The sequence below is a fragment of the Chiloscyllium plagiosum genome, unplaced genomic scaffold, assembly GCF_037043375.1.
Source record: "Chiloscyllium plagiosum isolate Xiang-an unplaced genomic scaffold, Cpla_swu_hap1 HiC_scaffold_17, whole genome shotgun sequence".
NCBI lineage: Eukaryota > Metazoa > Chordata > Chondrichthyes > Orectolobiformes > Hemiscylliidae > Chiloscyllium > Chiloscyllium plagiosum.
Genome location: NW_028270155.1, coordinates 62,584,902 through 62,608,736, shown reverse-complemented (window position 1 = coordinate 62,608,736; position 23,835 = coordinate 62,584,902). Strand labels below are relative to the sequence as shown.

The following is a 23,835-nucleotide window of genomic DNA, read 5'->3' as shown; positions in this document are numbered from 1 at the left end:
GGGGGCACGAGAAAGGCTTGGCAGGAAGGTTTAGGGAGAATCCAAAGGCATTTTACACGTATGTGAGGAATAAGAGAATGATCAAAGAAAGAGTAGGGCCGATCAGGGATAGCATTGGGAACTTGTGTACAGAGTCTGAGGAGGAAGGGGAAGCCCTAAATGAGTTTTTTGCTTCTGCCTTTACGAAAGAAAAGGACCTTGTCGTGAATGAAACCATGGAGGAGGAGGTAAGCATGCTGGGACAGATAGAGATTGAGGAAGCTGATGTGCTGAAAAGTTTGATAAACATTAAGATTGAAAAGTCGCTAGGGCCAGACCAGATTTGTCCTCGGCTGGTTTGGGAAGCGAGAAATGTGATTGCTTCGCCACTTGTGAAGATCTTTGCATCCTCGCTCCCCACCAGAGTCGTACCTGAGGACTGGAGAGAGGCAAATGTAATTCCTCTCTTCAAGAAAGGAAATAGGGAAATCCCCGCAAATTACAGACCAGTAAGTCTCACGTCTGTCGTCTGCAAGGTGTTAGAAAGGATTGTGAGGGATAGGATTTATGACCATCTGGAAGAGCATGGCTTGATTAAAGGCAGTCAGCACAGCTTTGTGAGGGGCAGGTCATGCCTCACAAATCTTATTGAGTTCTTTGAGGATGTTACTGGACAAGTTGATGAGGGGTGAGCGGTGGATGTTGTGTATATGGACTTCAGTAAGGCATTTGATAAGGTTCCCCATGGTAGGCTCATTCAGAAGGTCAGGGGATACAGGGAAATTTAGCTGTCTGGATACAGAATTGGCTGGTTGACAGAAGACAGCGAGTGGTAGTGGAAGGAAAATATTCTGCCTGGAAGTCAGTGGTGAGTGGTGTTCCACAGGGCTCTGTTCTTGGGCCCCTACTGTTTGTAATTTTTATTAATGACTTGGATGAGGCGATTAAAGGATGGGTTAGCAAGTTTGCAGATGACACAAAGGTTGGAGGTGTCGTTGACAGTATAGAGGACTGTTGTAGGCTGCAGAGTGACATTGACAGGATGAGAGGTGGGCTGAGAGGTGGGAGATGGAGTTCAACCTGGATAAATGCAAAGTAATGCATTTTGGAAGGTCGAACTTGAAAGTTGAATACAGGATTAAAGACAGGATTCTTGGCAGTGTGGAGGAACAGAGGGATCTTGGTGTGCAGGTACATAGATCCCTTAAAATTGCCACCCAGGTGGACAGGGTTGTTAAGAAAGCATATGGTGTTTTGGCTTTCATTAACAGGGGGATTGAGTTTAAGAGCCGTGGGATCTTGTTGCAGCTCTATAAAACTTTGGTTAGACTACACTAGGAATACTGTGTCCAGTTCTGGTCGCCCTATTATAGGAAAGATGTGGATGGTTTGGAGAGAGTTCAGAGGAGGTTTACCAGGATGCTGCCTGGAGTGGAGGGCTTATCTTACGAAGAGAGGTTGACTGAGCTCGGACTTTTTTTGCTGGAAAAAAAGAAGGCAGAGAGGGGACCTAATTGAGCTGTACAAGATAATGAGAGGTATAGATAGAGTTGAGAGCCAGAAACATTTTCCCAGGGCCGAAATTGTGAACAAGAGGGGTCATAGTTTTAAGCTGTTGGGCGAAAAGTATAGAGGGGATGTCAGAGGCGGGTTCTTTACGCAGAGAGTTGTGAGAGCATGGAATGCATTGCCAGCAGCAGTTGTGGAAACCAGGTCATTGGGGATATTTAAGAGACTGCTGAACATGCATATGGTCACAGAAAGTTGAGGGTTCGTACATCAGGTTTACCTCACATGAGGATCAATGGTCAGCAATATTCCAACAGTGGCCTAACCAAAGTCATGTACAGCTGTAACATGACCTCCCAACTCCTGTACTCAATACTCTGACCAATAAAGGAAAGCATACCAAACGCCTTCTTCACTATCCTGTCTACCGGTGAGTCTACTTTCAAGAAGCTATGAACCTGCACTCCAAGGTCTCTTTGCTCGGCAACACTCCGTAGGACCTTACTATTAATTGTATAAGTCCTGCTAAGATGTGTTTTCCCAAAAGGCATCACCTCGCATTTTATTCAAACTAAGATGTGACTTCAGCCCTGTTCTGCATGGTTGATTCCTCATACCTTCCGGATCACTAATCAGAGAGAGATCACTGCTCTACAGATGAACAAATTAACTGTTGACTCTTCTAGCACAGAGTTCTTTTTCACTTTCATCCTTAGCTTTCGAATTGTTTTTCCACGCACACACACAGACTCACACACAGACACACACACAGACACACACGCACACACACAGACACATACGCACACACACGCACACACACAGACACACATGCACACACAGACACACACGCACACACACACAGACACATACGCACACACACGCACACACACAGACACACATGCACACACAGACACACGCATACACACACAGACACACACGCACACACACACAGACACACGCGCACACACACACACAGACACACACGCACACACACACACAGAGAAACACATGCACACACACACACACAGGCACACACACACACATGCACACACACGCGCACACACACAGACTCACATGCACACGCACACACACACACACAGACAGACATGCACACACGCAGACACACACACGCACACACACACACAGGCACACACACGGGCACACAGACACACGCACACACACAGACACACAAGCACGCACACACACATGCGCACACACACACACGAACACACACATGCGCACACACACAGACACACATGCACACACACAGACACACACACACACACACACACACAGACACACACAGACACACACACACGCACACACACACAGACACACACGCACACACACACAGTCACACAAGCACACACAGACACATGCACACTCACAAAGACACACACGCACACACGCACCCACACAGACACACTCGCACACACAAATACACAGACACACACACACACAGACCCACACACACAGACACACACACGGGCACACACGCACAGGCACAGGCACATGCACACACACACAGACACACACACAGACAGACACACACACAGACACTTACGCACACACACAAACACACATGCATACACACAACCACACAGACACACACACACAAACACACACGCGCACACACGCAGGCAAACACACAGGCACACACACAGACACACACACAGACACACGCACACACACAGACACACCTGCACACACAGACACACACACACACACTTAGACACACACATACACACAGACACACAAACAGACACGCACACACAGACGCACACACACAGACACACACACTCATGTACACACACAGAAACACACACTTACACACACACGCGCACACACGTACACACACACACAGACACACACACACATATATATACACACACACATGCACACACACACAGACACACACGCACGCACAGACACACACATAAACAGACACACGCACACACAGACACACACACACACAGACCAACACACTTCAACAGACTCAATCACATTTTACAGGAGAAGGTTCTCCATAATAGCTACAGGGCCGACAGAATCAGTGGGGACAGGACCATTTCATTCACAGAGGGACCTCTGGGAATATGCTGAGAATCATGGGGACAGCTGGAACAGAGCCCATGGCTTCATGGGGGACATTAAGATGACGGTGAGTAACTGCCCCTGCTGCTCTCAATCCCCTCCTCACTCTCACCCTGAGATGGGGAATCAAAAGAAAGCTGCAGACTGTGGGACCATGGATCTGGTGCTTTCCTCTGCCTCTCCCTCCAACATCCCAACACTCCCGTTCTGATTGGCTGCTTTCAGATTCCCAGGAACTGCCGGCTGGGGCCCTCCTCACAGCCATGAGGAGGCGGAAGTTCAAACCCAGGTCACTGGTGAGGGGGCATTGTAACGTGATCTCACAGGTGAGCTGCCAGGGAAAATGGGTACCTAGTGTGCCAACTCCATGGAGGGCACGTTCTGCTGCAGGGAACACAGATGGGGACATTAATGGGAGGCCTACAGAAGGAGGTTGATGGGAATGCACACTGAGATGCTTGGTACATTAGCAGGCCATGTCAGACAGCCTATCAAAGGGCATGGAGAAGCTCAGTCCCAATGTGACAGAGGGCACTGCACAGAGCTTGGATCCCATCATTTCCCCTGTGGCAGTGGGAGCCAGCTCCTTGACTGCAGCAGCTGACAGGGCAGTGATCCAGTATCTGTGCTCACTGTCTCAGCCTCTGCTGAAGCACAGACAGAAGCCAAGAAACCCCTCAGTGCTGCAGTGTGATTTCAGACTGAGGTCGTGCTTGGTCCCATGCAGGCTCAGACCCGCTGTGAACATGTCTGTGGATCCCAGTGGGCAAAGGGGTTTGCAGGGTCTTGGAGCAGGCCACAGCTCGTCCTCCAACAGATCACTAGGGACCTGGGGGTGCTGCCTGGGAGACTGGCAGAGGCACCATGGGGCATCAACCTGCTGCCCTCTCTCAGGGTAACAGCATTTGTGCTCTCACTGTGGCCACTCCACCAGTCCCCTTGCTGTTGTCCCTCACTCTGTCAGTCCAGCTGCTGTCTGTTGTGAGATGGTGCAGTCCGAAGCCAGGCCCAGGGTCTCCCCAGGAAATCCTGCAAAAGCCACCTGCAGTCTCCCCCATTGGAAGTCAGCTGCCTTCCACTAACCATGCAGTAACCAACGGGGTAAAGCTGCACAGGAACACCAGGACAGGCCCTCGGGCACTGCACAAGGATGGTCAGTTCCCATTTGTCCATGTCACTGGCTATGTTCCTGAATAAAGATTCTGTGATGCACATGTTTGTTGCTTGGCCCTGGGTGGTCCAAGTTGGGGAATTCAGTATTACATCAGGCAGGGAGGCTGCTGTGTAAAACCAGGATAGCAGCTCATCACCTGGTTCCAGACACACACAGGGCTCAGGGGGCACCTTCTCAAGAGGCTGTACCATGTGGGGTATACTGGAAACAGCTGGCACCACAGCACCCATCTCCAGGGGGGCACAGGGCTCATGTAGTCTCATCACAAGCAACACTACAAAGCTGGGACTTTCCCCCTTGGTCATTGTTCAGATTATCTAGTTAGAAATGATCTGATTCTATTGAATTCTGTTGCAATAAAATGTCTGTGTGATCTTTCATCAGGGGGGCATTTAATACACAAATATTATGAACAGACAGGCAATATAACATTTCCTTACTACTACCCTTTTGAATTACTGCATTGTGAAAACACTTACCCATGAGAAATTGGCAGTAACCTTAAACTCAAAATTCGTATCCGCTTTGATCACAGCAGCCTTAACATTTGGAAGTACAAAGGTTTCACTGTCCATTGGAAAATCCATATCCATCAGGACCTTATGTAGATCAGACTCCAGGCTGGAAAATGCACAGACAGTTAGCTCTGGACTGGATAATAAACAGGGATTCACACACTAGGGTCAATATTAACTTATTTATTACACTTCAGTCTCTGTCATGAACCAAAAACAGTAATTGCTGGTGAAACTCAGCAGGTCTGGTATCTGTGGGGAGAAAGCAGAATGAATGTTCCGAGTCCAGTGACTCTGCATCAGAACCCATCAGCCTTTATCATGATGTCATCACTATGTGTGCTGAGGTACCAATTATTTACATTTGTTTTAAATGTAAATATGTAAATCAGTTTGACACAACCATACCGTAAGTTGACCTTCAATAAAAAGTCCTGCTTTCATTTGAAATGAAATGGCTCACAGTTTGAATCAAATCCTTCCACAAAATGTTTCTATTTCCTCTGTACGTTTCTGTCCAAATTCACCACCATTTTCTGTCCTGGGTCATTTACAGATTTCCGAGGGACAATGGCAGGGATCTGTGTGAGAAAATGTTTAGGTTGAGGGCAAACCTTTCCATGCAGTGAGTTTGATGAAGTTGTAGAGAGTGATGCTGCTCTGATACCTTCCTGCCATGCTCAGTCTGATCATAAACACACTGTAATAATTGCTATGGTGTCTGATCTGAGTCTCTGTTAATCCCCAAAGAAACCACATCACCACCAGATCAAACATAGCAGCTTCATTGGGGGCATCAGTCTCTTCTCAGTTCCTTCTTAGATGAATCTGAAGAACCAGATTTTGGTTTAACCCTCAGTGAGATGCTGAGACACTGTTTGGTGTGTGGGCTTTATGAGGTGACCATGCAAAAGCACTGACTAGCTGAAGCCCAACAGGACTTCAAACAGGCACTACAACTGGCTTTGTGGTTGGAAAATGCAGCAAGTGGAGCTGGAGTTACAGGGAATGTTGGTGGAAGTGGACAGCCTCACCAGGCCGACTGAGCTTGGGAACACCACATGAGGGAAGGCCATTGCACAGCCTCAGTCAGGACATATCCTGAACAGAGGGACCCTTGGACAGCCCACAGCAAAACCCCAAAACAAAGCCAAGCCTCGGACAACCAGTTAACGTTTTCTTCTTGATCGGGCCTGGTAGACCATTGTAGTCACAGCCAGTATGTGGACCCGAGACGGCAAAGGGGTCCCACTTGGCCTGAATTGAATAAGAACTCACAGGCCGTTATCCAGGAGAGTGCACACACTGGAAAGTTCACCGACAGCTGGTTAGGAACAGTTAAAATGCTCCATCATCTCCAAATCAGAACCAATCAAAATAAAGGTCTGGTTAAATGGTCACCCAGTTCCAATGGAGGTCCATACCAGCGCGGCTGTATCAGTGATTGTGGAACCAGTCTTTACCAACATTCCCTCTGGACTCTAACCCTTAAGTCTGTGTAAGACCTCGGCCAGGCTGAGAGCCTATACTGGGGAGCCTTTCCAGATTAAGGGTACAACTTCAGTTCCGGTCTTTTCTGAGAAGGAGCTGGGTCAGTTCCCACTGATTGTAGTAAAAGGCCCAGGCCCAAGCTTGATAGGACAGAACTGGTTGAGATTCATTGAAAAAAGATCCCGAGGCTCCTTCATCTGTACCGGAGCATAAGCCTTTCCTTGGGTTGGTGGATTATTCCAGAACGTTCCTCCACAACCTGGCCTTCATTCTGACATCCTTCCATCTTCTATTGAAAAAGAGTCAGCCTTGGGAATGGCCTTGGAGCTCAGATGTAGCCTTTAGGGAAGTAGAGAAGCAGCTGTCATTGTCTCAGGTATTTGCTCACTGCAATCCCAAGCGAGATATGGTGCTGATGTGCGATACCTCCCTGTGGGGTATCAGGGTAGGGTTGGCTCACTGGAGGGCCAATGGAGAGGAACGCCCGATAGTGCATGCTTCCTGGAGTTTGGCTAATGCTGAATGAAGATACGCCCAGATAGAGAAGGAAGGTTTTGCGGTCACCTTTGATGTGAGAAAGTTCCACCTGTGCCTTTCTGTGTGTACATTTGTAATAGGAACAGACCACAATCCCCTGCTAGGGCTACTTAACGAGGACTGGGCCATGCCGCCCAGAGCTTCAGGATGAATACAGTGGTGGGCCCTTATTCTGAGGCAGACAGTGACAAGTTGGACCCCTATCCGGGAGGCCAAGTGGGAAATGCAGATGCCTTGAGGCGCCTCCCACTGGCCAGTGGTTCCACCACAAGAAGAGTCTGTTCTGGTTTTAAACTTTCTGGACACCCTTCTGGTCACCACTGAAAATATCAGATTGTCGCCACAAAAACATCCCGTCCTGGCAAAACTAAAACAGCTGGTGGTGAGAGAGGAAAGAAACCATCACCAGAATTGAAACCTTTCTGGACTCAGTGAGACCAGATCACCATAAAGGGTGGCATATTGTTATGGAGAGCAAGAGTGATTGTCCTGAGGAAAGGTCATTGACAGACACTGGCTGAACTCCACCGGGGTCATCCAGGGGATTCCAAAATGAAGATGTTAGTGAGAAGTTCCATCTGGTGACCAGGATTGGATGATGACATAGCTGCATTGGTGGGGCAGTGCCCAGAGTGCCAACGAGGACACAAATTACCACCAGCAGCTCCCCAACATTTGTGGGAATGACTGGGTAAACCCTGAACTCAGTCACATGTCTACAACGCCAGTCCTTTCACACACTCCGTGTTTTCAGTCATTGTGGATGCTCATTTAAAGTGGTTGGATCTGCACAGAATCCATTTGTTCAACACGGGGAAAACGATTGGAAAGGTGCAAGCATCTTCTACAATGCATGGACTCGAGGGAATGTTGGACACAGACAACGGGCCATTATTTCCCCAAGCTGAGTGGCATTAGGCAGGAAGGGACAGCCCCATACCATCCACTGTCCAATGGTCTGGTGGAAAGTGCAGGGCAACCTTTGAAGGTAGGCTTAAAGAAACAGCCATACAGCTTCACGCGATACCAAACTGTCCCAGTTCCTGTTTGATATCAGACCCAGCTCCAGGGACAGCTCCAGCAGAGTTGCTAATGGGGACAAGATGCTACACCAGGTTAAACCTGATCTTCCTGGACCTGGGCAGGGAGGAGGGTGAAACAACATCAGGAAGATCAATGCTGGACACAAGAGTCCACGAAGCGAGGGAGACAGTTTACCAAAGAGGATGAGGTTGGGTTGTCAAAACCAAGGGAATGACCCTGCGTGGGTAAGAGGCTTGGTCAATGCAAGGTCAGGTCCCATAAAGTTCAGGAAGGTGAGGCGGTCCGGAACAAACATGTGGATCACATGACAACTGCAACCATGTAACTGGGGCAGGAACAAACTGTACCCAGCCCCTCAGAACGTCCAGCAAGGCTCTCAGAACCCATGGGGTTCTCCCCCTTCACCGAGCGTTGAAGAACCCTCTGAGGGTGAGATGGACATGGCAGATGTCACAGCCTTGATGCAGTTACCGTCTGATGAAGATGTAGAATATGAATCGGGGCTGAGACACTCCGGGTACAGTAGGCAGCCGGGTACAGAATGTACATGCTGCCAATATCCGAGGCATTGTCAGAGGAACTGTATCTGAAGCAAAAATATCCCAGGAGAAGGTACAAGAAAAAGAACAGGCCTCCATCCAGGGCTCAGAGGGAAAGGATGTAGTGATTGGAACAAGGTCAGTCAGGTGGATATCCTGGAATATGAACTCCCTGATTGGGGCTGTTAATCTGGTCCAATCAGGGGGCCCTGGCTGACAGATACAAACAGAGTGTCAGGGGTTCTGCTCCCTCGAGGAGCCAGCTCTGAGCTTGCTAGGTCAGTGTCATGGATTATGTTTGTGTTGGTAAAGGGTGACTTGATGATGGGATACCAGCCTTGGTGGAGTTATTTCAAAGATGGAGCTGAAATGGGGGGAATTAAGGCTTATTTTCAAGTTCCAACATATTAGTATCTGCCCCACAGTCCAGTGTTGTTGAAGGACCAACGTGAGAAGTTAGATGGGAGGTGTGGAGCCGACAGACCCACAGGTACAGAGTCACCAAGCTCTCCATTTGAAACAGAAGCTGCTCCAGGTCAGTCGTTCCTTTTCTGCAGTGGGCCCCATTGCTAAAGAGATCCTCATGAAGCAAGGTATTGGTGAGGCTTCAGCCGGTTCCAGTCAGTGCCAGCAGCCTTTGATGTTTATTGCAGTCCTGGGAATGTCATTGTTGTGTGTGATTGGTCCGGCCAGATGTCCCAGCAAACAGCCACCTTGTCTCTCCCATCAAACATTTATTTAGTGTCACTAATTCATGCTAAGATGCAGCATTGAGAGATAGTTTTGTTTGAACTCTGAGTGGTATAATCTCTCAGTTCCTGCAGTCAGAGCAAGGGCTGCCCTTTGTACAGGAGAGCCAGAGTACAAGGCAGGCTGGGCTTGAAGTTAACACCATGATGTTGTGGGTAAATCACCACAAGCTCACTTTAATCCAGCAACTGATTCAGAAATATCACAATCAAATACTGAAATAATTCCTTAAACTTTACTGCATGTAGCGACCAAAATAAATCCCCTCAAGTAAGCAAGTTCAGCCTCACAACCCAACTTCGCTATTACCCGATTAATGATGGAATTTAGCACCGACTCCAACCAACAATGTCTCTCTCTGGAGGTTCAGGATTCCATGTCTGTGAAATATTGCTCTTCTGTGACTGAAGAATCCTGGAGATGAAATCTTAAAGCTTTTCCAGTCCTTCAAGTTTCCATCATTGATGATCCTTTAGATTCTCCCATCCACAATACTGACTACTGTGCAGGCTGAACTCTTATCAAAAGTAGCTTCCCTCTTCCTGTTACATTTACCTTTGGCTGTCTGTTTGAAGACACAACTTTCCTGCAATTAACTCCTTCAGTTCTTCTGCAGGACAATCATTTGGCCTTGGGGCATAAGGCAGCCAGTTACCCAGCAGTTATTCAAATGGGTTTTGTTTTGTCACAAAGATGGGTGCAGGTGTGGGAGAGGGTTGTCACAGGATACAGTGGGAGATCGATCGGTCACAGATATGAGCGGAGAAATGGCCAATGGAGGTTAATCTGGGTAAGTGTGAGGGGATGTACTTTGGGTGATCAGATGTTAAGGAAAAGTATATGGTTAACAGTAAGACCCTAAACAGCATTGATGCAGAGAAGGATCTTGGGGTTGAAGTCCATAGCTCCCTCAAAGTGGCCACGCAAGTAGCTCGGGTGGTAAAGAAAGCATATGGCCATGTTTGTCTTTATTGCTCACGGAGTGAATACAAGATTCGGGACGTCAAGCTGCAGCTTTACAAGACTTTGATTCAGCCACATTTAGAATGCTGTATTCAGTTCTGGTCAGCACATTGCAGGATGGCAATAATGGAGGCTTTGGACAGGGTGCAGAAGAGGCTTACCAGGATGCTGCCTGGGTTAGAGGGTCTGAGCGAGAGGGAGAGAGGAGACATACTCAGGTTGTTTTCTCTGGAGCAGCAGAGGCTGAGGGGAGACTCGATGGAAGTCTATAAAATGGTGAGATGCATAGATATAATATCACTCAGAATCTTTTTCCTCAGATTTGAAATATCTAATACTCATGGGCATGCTCATAAGGTGAGAAGGGGAAAGTTGAAAGGAGATGTGAGAGTCATGTTTTTTTCACAGAGAGTGGGAGGAGTCTGGAACATGCTGCCAGGGGTGGTGGTGGAGGCAGATCCATGGGGCCTTTCAGGGACTTTTAGATAAGCACATGAATAGGCAAGGAATGGAGGGAAATGGGACAAGGACAGGCAAAGGGATTAGTTTTATTTGGCTTCATGTTTGGCAAACCATTGTGGGCCGAAGGGCCTATTCCTGTGCTGTACTGCTCTATGATCTAATACTTCATGAAGTGGGGGGTGTTAGTGTTGGACTGGGGTGGACAAAGTTAAAAATCACACAACACCAGGTTATATCTGATGAAGGAGCAGTGCTCTGAAAGCTCGTACTTCCAAATAAATCTGTTTGACTATAACTTGGTGTTGGGTGATTTTTAAGTAATATTTCATGCTCGTTCTTGCAAGAGGATTGAGCTGAATTGTAATTGGATTCCAGATGGGTGCCCTGACTGAATCAGTGCATTCATGATGAACACAATTGCCCCTGGGAGGGCAACACAATCAAAGAATTAAACTTCATCCCCAAAGTGAAAACCATTTGGTGGCAGTCATTTTGTTTTCTTGTTCAGTGCAGTTTGAATTGAAAATGGCAAGGTTTCATAGAAACATGAAGGATAGGAGCAGAGTAGGCCATTCAGCCCTTTGAGCTTGACCTACCATTCAGTATGATCCTGGCTGTTTGTCCCCTCATCTACAACATGAATATATATTGTGAATAACTGGGACCCAAGCACCACTCCATGTGGTACCCCACTACTTACCGCCTGTCACTAAGAAAAAGACCGATTGATTCCTGCTCTTTGTTTCCTGTCTGCCAACCAGCTCTCTATCGATGACAGTGCACTACCACCAAACCCACACACTTTAATTTCACATTAACCTCTTCTGTGAGAGCTTAACGAAAGCCTTCCGGAAATCTAAGTATACCTCATCCACTGGATACCCCTTAACAACTTGACTAGTTAGATTTTTGAAAATGTCCACTGTATTTGCCAAGCATGGCTCCCCTTTCCTTCGTCTACAATGACTCAGTCCAGTCATCTCACTGTTTTCTAAATGCACTGTTATTAAATCTTTCCAAATGGATTCTCACATTTTGCTAAATACTGCTGATAGGCTCCCTCCTCTATAAATCCCTGTTTGCTCTCTTTGTAATATAGTGGGTTAAATTAATGACCCTCCAATCCATTGGAACTGTTCCAGAGTCGAGAGAATTCTGAAAGATGATCACCAATGCATCCACTATTTCTCAGGCCACTTCCTTAAGTACTCCAGGATGGAGATTGTCAGGCCCTGGGCAGTTATTTATCTTCAATCCCATCAGTTTCTCCAATTGTTTTCCTTCAGTTCCTCCCTCTCACTAGATCCTGATTCCCTCAACATATTTCAAATGTTATTTATGAAAATCAGACCAAACTATGTATTTAAATGGTCTGCCATCTCTTTGTGCCCCATTATAACTTCCCTCTTTCTGATTGTAACTGATATACATTTGTCTTCAATCATCTTTTTCTCGGCAATATCTCCACAAGCTTCTACATTCAGTTTGTATCTTTCCCACTAGCTTACTCTCATATTCTATCTTCCCTCTCTTTATCAATCCCTTTGTCCTCCTTTGTTAAATTCTAAACTGGGCTCCCAATCCTCAGGTCTGCTGTTTACTTTATGCCTGTTCTTTGGATCTAATGATATCTATAATTTCCATTGGGGGCCATGGTCAGGTCACCATTCAGGCCACCATTTTATTGCATTGCCAGGCAGGAATGGAAATTGTTGCAGTTCCTCAGTGTTCTGTAAATGTTTGCCATTGCCTGTACACCATCATTACTTTAGGTAACATTCCCCAATTTGATCATAGACAGCTCATGCTTCATACTATCACTGTTTCCTTTATTTAGATTCAGTACCTGAGTCTCAGAATCAGCTCCGTTACTCTCCATCTGAATGAGGAATTCTATCATGTTATGGTCACTCTTTCCCAAGGGGCCTCTGACATCAACACTTCCAATTATTCCTTCCTCATTACACAATACTCAGTCTAGGATGCCCTATTCTCTATTTCATTCATCAACACATTGATCCAGAAAATCATCTCGTAAACACACTGGAATTCCTCTTCCTACAGCATTGTTACTGACTTGATTTGCCCAATCTACCTGCAGATTAAAGTTACCCTCATTTACCATGTACCTTTATTTCCTGTTTCCATGATTTCCTGTTTAATGCCTACTTTACCATGACATTGTTGTGGTATATACAACTCCCACTATCGTTTTATGCCCTGAGGTGTTTGTAAGCTCCACCCATACAGATTCCATTTCATTGGAGTCATTATCCTTCATTACGATTGTGTAAATTGCTCTTTAACCAGCAAATGCTCCTCTCCCTCCTTTTCCCTTTTTGTCTGTTATATCATTTGTTTTTGTTCTGGTTTCCCTCTCTGTCTCCCTGGATAGGTTCCCATCCCCCTGCTATTTCAGTTTGAATCCTCCCCATCCAGACTGGGAAATACTCCCAGCGGGACATCAGTACCAGTCCCACACAAGTGTATACCATCCAGACTGTACTAGTCCCACCGCCCCCAGAATTCCCCAATGCCCCAGTAATCTGAAACCCTCCCCCTCACACCATCTCTCCAGCCACGTATTCATCTGATGTGCCCTGCTATTTCTACTCTGACTTGCACATGGTATTGGGGTCAATCCTGAGATCACGGCCTTTGAGAATTTCCTTTGTAACTTGTTTCCTAACTCCCTACATTCAAGCGAGTTTTGAGACTTATAACTCAGATTGATGTTCTGGATGGAGGATTGCTCGCTGAGCTGGAAGGTTCGTTTTCAGACGTTTCGTCACCGTACTAGGTAACATCAACAGTGAACCTCTGGATGAAGCTTCACCTGAAGGCTCACTGATGATGTTACCCAGTACGGTGATGAAACATCTGTAAACAAATCCCAATATTCTGCTTGTAGGACCTCATTCCTTTTTTTAACCCATGAATCTGATACCTGTGCAGTCTACAACCATTGGCTGTTCACCCTTCACTCCAAACTGTTCCTCCTCTCCACTACACCAAAGCCAATCACAGTGCAACAGATTTTAGAGTCACCACGTTCCTCTCAGAGGCCATTACCCCCAGCAGGATCCATTGTGGGTCTATGTGTTTTACAGGGGGACAGCCACAGGGGATTCCTGCACTTGCTGCATCGTTCTGAGACTCTGCCTGGTGATTATCCGTTACTTTCTCACTTTGAAGATTGAGACTGCGGTGTGACCATCTCCCTGTACGTGTTATCCTCGATACCCTCAGCCTCCCAGATGCTCCACAGTGTCCCCAGTCTCTGCTCCAGCTCTGAAACCCAGGCTCCCTTCCAGTAGCTGCAGCTGGTGCCACTTCCTGCACATGTTCTGGTCCCACTTTCCCCACAGAGCAGGAGGGGCACACCACGGCATTGAGATCTACTCCCATGACTTTCTGCTCAATTAGACCCTCAGATCGTCTGTAAAATCAATAATGTGGATTTTTTTTAGGTTCTTCCTCTCTGGGCCACAGCAGTACTGCACTTGCAAACTAGAAACCCAAAATAAAGACCTAAAGTGATAAAGATAAAGTACATGCTCATCTTGCACCACTTCACTTTTTGATTCTTCCCAGACTGCTTCACTGTGATGCTGACTGTGGGACACCCTTCCCAGACTGCTTCACTGTGAGACGCACTTCCCAGACTGCTTCACTGGGATGTTAATGATGGGGCACCCTTCCCAGACTGCTTCACTGTGATGCTGGCTGTGAGACACCCTTCCCAGACTGCTTCACTGTGATGCTGACTGTGGGACACCCTTCCCAGACTACTTCACTGTGATGTTAACGATGGGGCACCCTTCCCAGACTGCTTCACTGTGATGCTGACTGTGGGACACCCTTCCCAGACTGCTTCACTGTGATGTTAACGATGGGGCACCCTTCCCAGACTGCTTCACTGTGATGCTGGCTGTGAGACACCCTTCCCAGACTGCTTCACTGTGATGCTGACTGTGGGACACCCTTCCCAGACTACTTCACTGTGATGTTAACGATGGGGCACCCTTCCCAGACTGCTTCACTGTGATGCTGACTGTGGGATACCCTTCCCAGACTGCTTCACTGTGATGCTGACTGTGGGACACCCTTCCCAGACTGCTTCACTGTGATGCTGACTGTGGGACACCCTTCCCAGACTTTTTTTTTATTACAAAAATATAATTTATTCATAAAATAATTTGATGGTCTGTACAATTGGTCATGCCATACATATGTAAACATGTACATACAGAAATCAAACCTTATCATTTTTATACAGGTCTGTACATTTTTTGATCATATGCCTATATAATTAGCTGAGGCGTCAGCAGAGCCCAAATGACTGCATGGGTCCCCTGTTCTTCGTTAGGCAGGCAGGTGTTACACAGTGGTCTTTCCCCACCGCGCCTTGGCAGCAGCTGCCCCAAGCTTCAGCGCGTCCCTCAACACGTAGTCCTGGACCATGGAATGTGCCAGTCTGCAACACTCAGTCGGGGTCAACTCCTTCAGCTGGAAGATCAGCAGGTTTCGGACCACCCAGAGAGCGTCCTTCACTGAGTTGATGATCCTCCAGGCACAGTTGATGTTCGTCTCGGTGTGCGACACGGGGAACAGACCGTAGAGCACGGAGTCCTGCGTCACGGCGCTGCTCGGGACGAACCTCGACAAACACCACTGTATTCCTCTCCAGAGTTCCTCTGCATAGGCACATTCCAGAAGGAGGTGTGTGACAGTCTCGTCCCCCCCGCAGCCGCTTCGAGGGCAGCATGCGGTGCGGCTGAGAGTCCGGGTGTGCATAAAGGATCTCACAGGCAGAGCCCTTCTCACCACCAGCCAAGCCATGTCTTGGTGCTTGTTGGAAAGTTCTGGTGATGAGGCATTCTGCCAAATGGCTTTGACAGTCTGCTCAGGGAACCGCTCGATAGGATCCGCCCTCTCCTTTTCCCGAAGGGTCTCAAGGACACTACGTGCTGACCACTTCCTAATGGATTTGTGGTCAAAGGTGTTTTTCTTCATAAATTTCTCCACGAAGGACAGGTGATACGGAACGGTCCAACTACTCGGAGCGTTCCGCGGCAGCGAGGCCAGGCCCATCCTTCGCAACACCGGGGACAGGTAGAACCTCAGTACGTAGTGACACTTGGTGTTTGCGTACCGGGGATCCACGCACAGCTTGATGCAGCCACACACAAAGGTGGCCATCAGGGTGAGGGTGGCATTGGGTGTATTTTTTCCTCCGTTGCCCTGATCTTTATACAGTGAGTCCCTTCGGACCCTGAAAAGCCCCTGACCATTAATACCCAAACCTCCAGCTCGGACCATGTCTGAGTCCCCAGAGTAACTTGGGCAGGCCAGCCTCAAATGAAAGCCAGCCCAAAGACTGGTGTCCCACAGCACCCCAGCTGATATACCTGTGATCTCAAACCTGCTTGAACTTTACCTCAGGGCTGTTCCTGGCCTGGTCCCTGGACTGCAGGGATCCCCACATTCTGGAAGACTGTGGCCAAGCCCCTGGACTGGGATTAGATGAGTTCCTTGACACATAGTCCCCTTCACTCCACTGAGGACTGGTCCCTTTGACCTTTAGACAGAGCCATTTGCTTGAAGCCCATGCAATGTGTTGCCACATAAGCTGCTGCCACAAGCTGTCGGTGTGACATTGACAGAGCCCAGTGCTGTACAACAACAACATGTCCAGCCCCTTGACTGCTCAGTGCTCCCACCCATGGCACGCTGGCTGCCTCTCCCTCTGCTACTAAAAAGTAATGCAGGCCACAGAGCTTCCAAGTCAGTGCAAAATGTGTCAGTTTGAATGAACTGGCAGAATACAGTGTTCAGGCTCATTTTTACTGGGTCTATGAACTTGAATTAAAACATTTGAACTTCGCACACATCACAATGCATTTTAACATTTCACATTCTTCGAGGGGTTTTAATGACAAGCAAAACATTGAAGGTGAAAAATAGCAGCTTTGCATTACACAGGAGATTTTATTCACTTATCAGAAACCGTCAAACTAGACGAACACTCCTCACAGACACGTTACTGAAGCAGGAAGGAACCGAAACCTGGCAGTGAATCTGTTTAATCCTTGGATAAAAAACGTCCAAAATGTGTCCCTTCACCACATCAACTTTTAAACATTGTTTTCAACTTCAAGTTGTTCAGACTTACCCGACTGAAATGTTCCCATCACATTGGCCCAGGATCCTGTTGGTCAGTAACATTGCATAGCGAGCATCATTTAGTTTCAATTGTCCTTTCCTTGTGAGGTCAGTCAATGTGTTTTTCTGATACAAGCAATCAGCCAATGGTGATTCTAATAGGAAAGATACCGTTAGAAAGAAGAGGGAATCTCAACATTTCAATATCAGGAAAATATTTCAAACTTTGAAATGTTATATACATGTGCTTGCAAATTGCAGCTTGATGTTAAAAAGGCTTTCTGTACACACATCTCCATCTTTGTGTTGAACTCTGTCTGGAACAGTACAATTAAAATTGTGAAACACTAACAGGAAATGCTGGAACTACCCAGCAGGCCTGCAGTATCTGGGGAGAGGGAAACTGCATGTACGTGGCAACTCAATGATGTCCAGCCAGATCTTTCTCCCGAGTGAAAGGTACTGCATCAGAAACAGGAACAATACAAGGAAAGGAGAAAGGAAGCTTGGGATTGGGAAAGTAAATCACTTGTGGTCCTGATAGAGCATCGGGAACATTAAACTCTTAATGTGGATCCTGATAAATTGCTGAAAACTTCACATCTGCTGTGATTATTATTAATCATCTAATTCATCAAAAACCTTTCAGTTTTATTAGATTACAATTGAATCTGGTTAGAACAGACATTGCCAAATCTAGCTGGACAGGAACTAATATTCCTGTATTACTGGGAGTAGTTTACCTGTGAGAAATATACTCGAAAGCTTAAAGAAATCCATATTCCACAATCTGGGTTCAAAACCATCGATCCTTTTCATTAAGCAGGCCATGAAATTAATTGTGTTGCGATGTACAATTAACATTATTGACAGAATCAAGGTGTTGTTTTTAGTGTTGATCTGGTGCTCCATAATATAGCCCAGGCCTCCCATCTCCCCCTCCCCATTGACTGGGGACATCTCTGAAGACATTGAGCAGCACACACTCCCCACTGACACTTTCCTCCTCCTGTGGTTGTAGGAGAAACAGAGAAAGCCTGGGCCTATGTTTCTATTTTATTCTTTATCTGTGATAAATAGAGTCATAGAGTCACATATCTGTGATTCACAATGTGTCAGTTATTATTCTACTCACCACATGCTCCTTCAGATCCAGTAAATTCCAAATAAGAAGCATTTTCCATGTGAACTGGACTGAAGTCTGACTGATTTATGTAAATAATGTCTCTCAGTAACAGTGAACTCTTGTGTGAACTGCTATTGGTGAGAGTGAAATGTTGACAACATTTCCCTCCAGTGGACATGGCAGTTGGATACGACTTTCCAATATCACCACGGGTTATGTAGAGTTGGCCAACGGATCCTTTCCAGGTGATGCAGATTTCTGATGAAGCTGCAGGTGTAGGTGCTGCAGGATCTTGTGTCCAGGAAGATGAACCATTCCCAATGAGATGAGCTTCTATTTCTAAGCCTGTTTTCTTTACAGACACTTTCAAGAACATGTGTCTGGGCCAATGTAGTGATGAGATTTATTAATGTGACTGTTCAGGTATCCACAAACTGTAAACTCAGCACCAACTATTGCTGCAAATACAATCACAAGGTAAGCATTAATCAACACCTGAGAAATTTTCTCAGAAGCTTTTTAAATCAATACTGTGACTTTGCTGGAAAATTGAGGGAAATCCCACACCAATTGCATAATCAGGAATTGATATTCAGCAACAACAACAACTTTTTTTTTCATAGCACCTTCAGAGGAATAAAATGGTCCAAGGCCCTTCACAAGAGGGTTCTCAAACAAAACGTTGATGCCGTTGTAAGGTCTCAATAGTATTTGTAAAACACAGGCTAAAATATTAAAACATTTTGCTGGTCAGAATTATATAAGGATGGAGTCAAGAACTGGGTGAAAATAGACAGTGTCTGTGTCATAAATAATGTTGTAATATGTTGTATAAAGCTGGGAGTTGGCTGTAACCCAGGAGAGGTGATTTTACATTTTATGATGATCAGACTCGCTGTCCTTGTATACACATGAAAATATCCAACTGTTTGACCTGTTTCCTCAATCCTCCACCAACTTATCAAGTTGTGTGATAAAATAAAGCCACAGTCAAAGACTTTGATCTTGACAACACTGAGATGGAGGAAGTTATAGCTCTTCCAAAACAGAACCTTGGAAAAGGGATCAGGAAATGTAAAGGCAATAGATATTACCGAACAGCAAAGTGACACTGTGAGTTTAATCTGTAACTTTGATGAAATGAGCTTGCCTGAGATTTTGCACTGAAAGGGGATCGCATGTTCAGAGTGTTCACAATATTCCCTCCTCCTGCCGTGTCTGTTCCCTTCCTCAGCCTGAGCCTGTCAGCAAGGAAGAAGGTCAGGAACAGAATCTCATGTCATATCCTGCTCACTGAGGAGGCCTTTCACCAAACTGAATGACTTCGCTGCTGGAGAGCTTATTGGACTTGACTGGAGGAAGTTTCAGGATTCAGGAGGATAAATGTATTTTTCCAATTTTTTATTCAGCTTTTGAACTTGTTATAACGAGTTGTGTGAAGGGAACCAGCTCCCTGTTTTTTCACTCCTATTAGTCAGCTGCAAAAACATTTTATTTATTTTGTTCAGCTTACAGTGATGATCTTTCAACTTCAACCAAGTTCACTACACAATGCAAGAGCCCATTTTCAAGCCTTTCTTGAATGAAAAGAGGACTTTTATGACTCACTTGATTCAAGAACCAATGATTAAAATGAACAGACGCACCCATACACAGAGGTAGGAAGTTCAAAATAGACAGTGGTAGAGGCAGTGAGAATAATGTTTATCTGGCCTTTAGACACCTTGGGGTGTTACTTCTTAACCTGAAATCAGAGTTTAGTGACTTTTATCCTCAACAGTTCAGAATCTGTAGATCTTTGAATTCTTGGTGAACAGTTGTTTCTCGAATTTACTTTTTCACTGGGTGCTGTTTCTGAGATAATGTTAGAAACAGAAAGGGGGAGTGAGAATTCCAGCTCTTGCTACACAAATTCACTTTTCATTCTCTCAGTCCTGATGCTGAAAAGCAGCTGTTGAAATACAGTTCAGTGTGTATTCCAGAGTCGCGATACTTTGTTTTTTCAAGTTCTCTGATTGATTGGTAACTCTTGCATCTCCCAAAATATTAAAGCAACACACACAACTGTACTAAGTAGGGGGTGAAGATTTCTTAATGGTTACTCATTACATTTCTTCAAATAAAATGGTAATTTCACCATAGATAGATTGTTTCATACAACTGGGTCTCATGAATCTTGCTCAACCTTTGGGCAGGTGGCCCCTGCAGCCATTTTAGATCCATGTTTTACCTTTTTGGCAACCGTGTTACTCTCTGAAAGGTCTCAGGTACAACAGCCTGATGTTAGAGGTTAAAATTTGATCACCCATCTTTGTCATTATCATTATGTATAAGGGATGGCAGGAGGGAGGGTGGGGCCGATCAGGGATAGTAAGGGAACTTGCGCCTGGAATAGGAGGAAATAGGGGAGGTCCTTAATGAATACTTTCCCTCAGGATTACCTACTGCGAGGGACTTGGACATTCATGAGGACAGCGTGAAACAGACTGATATGCTCAAAAAGTTTGATTTTGGGAAGGAGCATGTTCTGAATAGTTTGAAAAACATAAAGATAGATAAATCCCCTGGGCCAGACAAAATATATCCAAGGTTTCTACAGGAAGTGAGGGAAGAGATTGCTGCACCTTTGCCAATGATAATTGCATTCTCACTGTCCACTGGAATAGTGCCAGATGAATGGAGGGTGGCAAACATTTTTCCTTTGTTCAAGAAAGGAAAAAAAGATAATCCTGAGAATTACACTCAGTCCCCAAGCAGTCTTGTGATACTGATGGGCAAGTACTGGAGAAGATTCTGAGAGACAGATTTTCTGATTACTTGGAAAACCATAGTTTGAATAGAGATAGTCAGCATGGTTTGTGAGGGGCAGGTCATGCCTCACAAACTTTATTGAATTCTTTGATGATATGACAAAACATGTTGATGAAGGTAGAGCAGTGGATGTGGTGTACATGGATTTCAGTAAGGCATTTGATAAGATTCCCCATGGTAAGCTCATGCAGAAAGTAAGGAGGCATGGGATACAGGGAAACTGTCTGTCTGAATACAGAATTGGCTGGCCCATAGAAGACAGAGAGTGATGGTTGATGGAAAGTATTTGCTTGTAGCTTGGTGAACAGTGGTGTTCTGCTGGGAACAGGTCTGGGGCCTCTGTTCTTTGTGATGTTTATAAATGAGTAGGATGAAGAAGTGGAAAGATGGATTAGTAAGTTTGTTGATGACACAAAGATTGGTGGAGTTGTGGATAGTGCAGAGGGCTGTTGTAGGTTGCAACAGGACATTGACAGGATGCAGAACTGGGCTGATAAGTGGCAGATGGCGTTCAACATGGAAAAGTGTGAAGCTGTTCTCATTGGAAAGTTGAATTTGAATGCTGAATACAGGATTCAAGGCATGATTCTTGGCAGTGTGGAGGAACAGAGGGGTATTGGGTTCCATGTCCATAGATCCCTCAAAGTTGCCACCCAGGTTGACAGGGTTGTTAAGAAGCTGTATGGAGTTTTGGCTTTCATGAGCAGGGGGATTGAGTTTTCGAGCTGCGAGGTTATGCTGCAGCTCTACAGAGCCCTGAAATGTTGTGTTCAGTTCTAGTTGCCTCATTATTGGAAAGCTTTCAAGAAGGTGCAGAGGAGATTTACCAGGACAATACCTGGATAGGAGGGCATGACATCTGAAGAAAGGAGCTAGGGTTTTTCTCATTGGAGCGAAGAAGGATGAGAGGTGACTTGATAGAGGTGTATAAGATGTTCAGAGGCATAGAAAGAGTGGATTGCTAGAGAGTTTTTCCCATGGCAGAATGTCTATCATGAAGGGGCATAATTTTAAGGTAATTGGTGGAAAATTTAGGGGAGATATCAGAGGTAGGTTCTTTACTCAGAGAGTGGGGCCGCGGGGGTATGTGGAATGCACTGCCAGCAGTGGTAGTAGGGTCAGATACATTAGGGACATTTAAGTGAATTTTGGACAGGCACATGGAAGATCGTACAAGGAAGGGTTAATCGGTTAGTCTGATCTTAGAGGAGGATAAAAGACTGGCACAACATCGAGGGCCGAATGGCCTGTACTGTGCTGGACTATTCTATGTTCTGTCAGTAGCATTTGTGTGATAACTTTATGTCTAAAATTGTCTTAATTTGTTACTTTACCTTCGACGAACTCTGTTTGTATCGTGTTAATTTTCTGTCTCTCTTTTCAACAGTCAATGATGGGAAATGTACAGAAATCACATTAACACTGGGACCAATGTTCACACTGAGATACATAATCCATCCCATTGGATCACCAGCCTCATACAGCATTGAAAATAAACTGGGGAATTTAAAAGAAGTGAAACAAAGGAAGTGCTGAGAAATGAATTACCTTTCCCAATGTGAAAGCTGAAGAAACATAACAGAAGGCAGTGACAGTTGATCAGTCTGTGAAAGGAGCTGGTTTTGAGAGGCATCTTCCACTGGGTTCCTCCTCTGGAAAATCAACATTGTGAATATGAGAGCACAGGGTGAGGATCACACAAATGATGGTTACATCCAAAACATGCAAAATTACATGGAGTTAAATGATGACCTGTCATTGTCCCAACACCCAGTGACACCAATTGACAGGATGTAGCTCCCATTTGAAATCACCGTGATCGGTGAATTTTGGGGGGAATTATTGAGATTTTGTTGGAGAGAAAACCTCAGATGGAGTTGTCAGGCTGCTGGGACTCAGCTGTGAGTGACCAAGTGAAACAGGGACTGATAGAGGCTGAGGGCAGTTCATCTGTCCTTGTTAGTTCATGGTCTGAGGAGACCAGAGACCCCAATCTTCATTCTCCTCAGGTTTTTAATTCAGGACCATACATCATGAAAAAGAATGAATCAAATTACACCACTGCAGAATATTTAGGGCAGGAATCAGACCAGCCACAATTACTGGGCAAATAGATGAATAATCAATTGAAAACTCACATGATTATTCGGACCATAACCAATAGGGGCGGCACGGTGGCACAGTGGTTAGCATTGCTGCCTCACAGCACCAGAGACCTGGGTTCAATTCCCGCCTCAGGCGACTGACTGTGTGGAGTTTGCACGTTCTCCCCGTGTCTGCGTGGGTTTCCTCCGGGTGCTCCGGTTTCCTCCCACAGTCCAAAGATGTGCAGGGTCAGGTGAATTGGCCATACTAAATTGTCTGTAGTGTTAGGTAAGGGGTAAATGTAGGGGTATGGGTGGGTTTCACTTCGGCGGGTCGGTGTGGACTTGTTGGGCCGAAGGGCCTGTTTCCACACTGTAATCTAATCTAATCAATAGACCTACTACTGGCAACGTATGGTTTATAGGTTTGGGGGAAGATTTGAAGTGGTTCAAGTGATAAACTGGGGATAGGGTCAGAGGTTATTAGTTCAGATTAGGTGTTCAAGTTGGAAATCAGGATGACTGATGTAAATTGGGTTTTGGGCTGGGGTTTGGGAGTTGGGGTTAATGCTGAGGGTTTTTAGTTAAGGAG

The 23,835-nt window shown here is 45.9% G+C and overlaps 1 protein-coding gene across 1 annotated transcript in view; it reads right to left on the bottom strand.

Moving 5' to 3' along the window:
- LOC148147374 (uncharacterized) overlaps nt 1-22,792 on the bottom strand; it is an 89,753-nt gene extending 66,961 nt beyond the window's left edge. Inside the window, 5 exon segments of the mRNA XM_087995598.1 lie at nt 5,236-5,377; nt 17,233-17,377; nt 18,358-18,720; nt 18,723-18,806; nt 22,708-22,792. Coding sequence (XP_087851724.1) covers nt 5,236-5,377; nt 17,233-17,377; nt 18,358-18,720; nt 18,723-18,806; nt 22,708-22,792 — 819 coding nt within the window.
- Between the last annotated feature and the right edge of the window lie 1,043 nt (nt 22,793-23,835).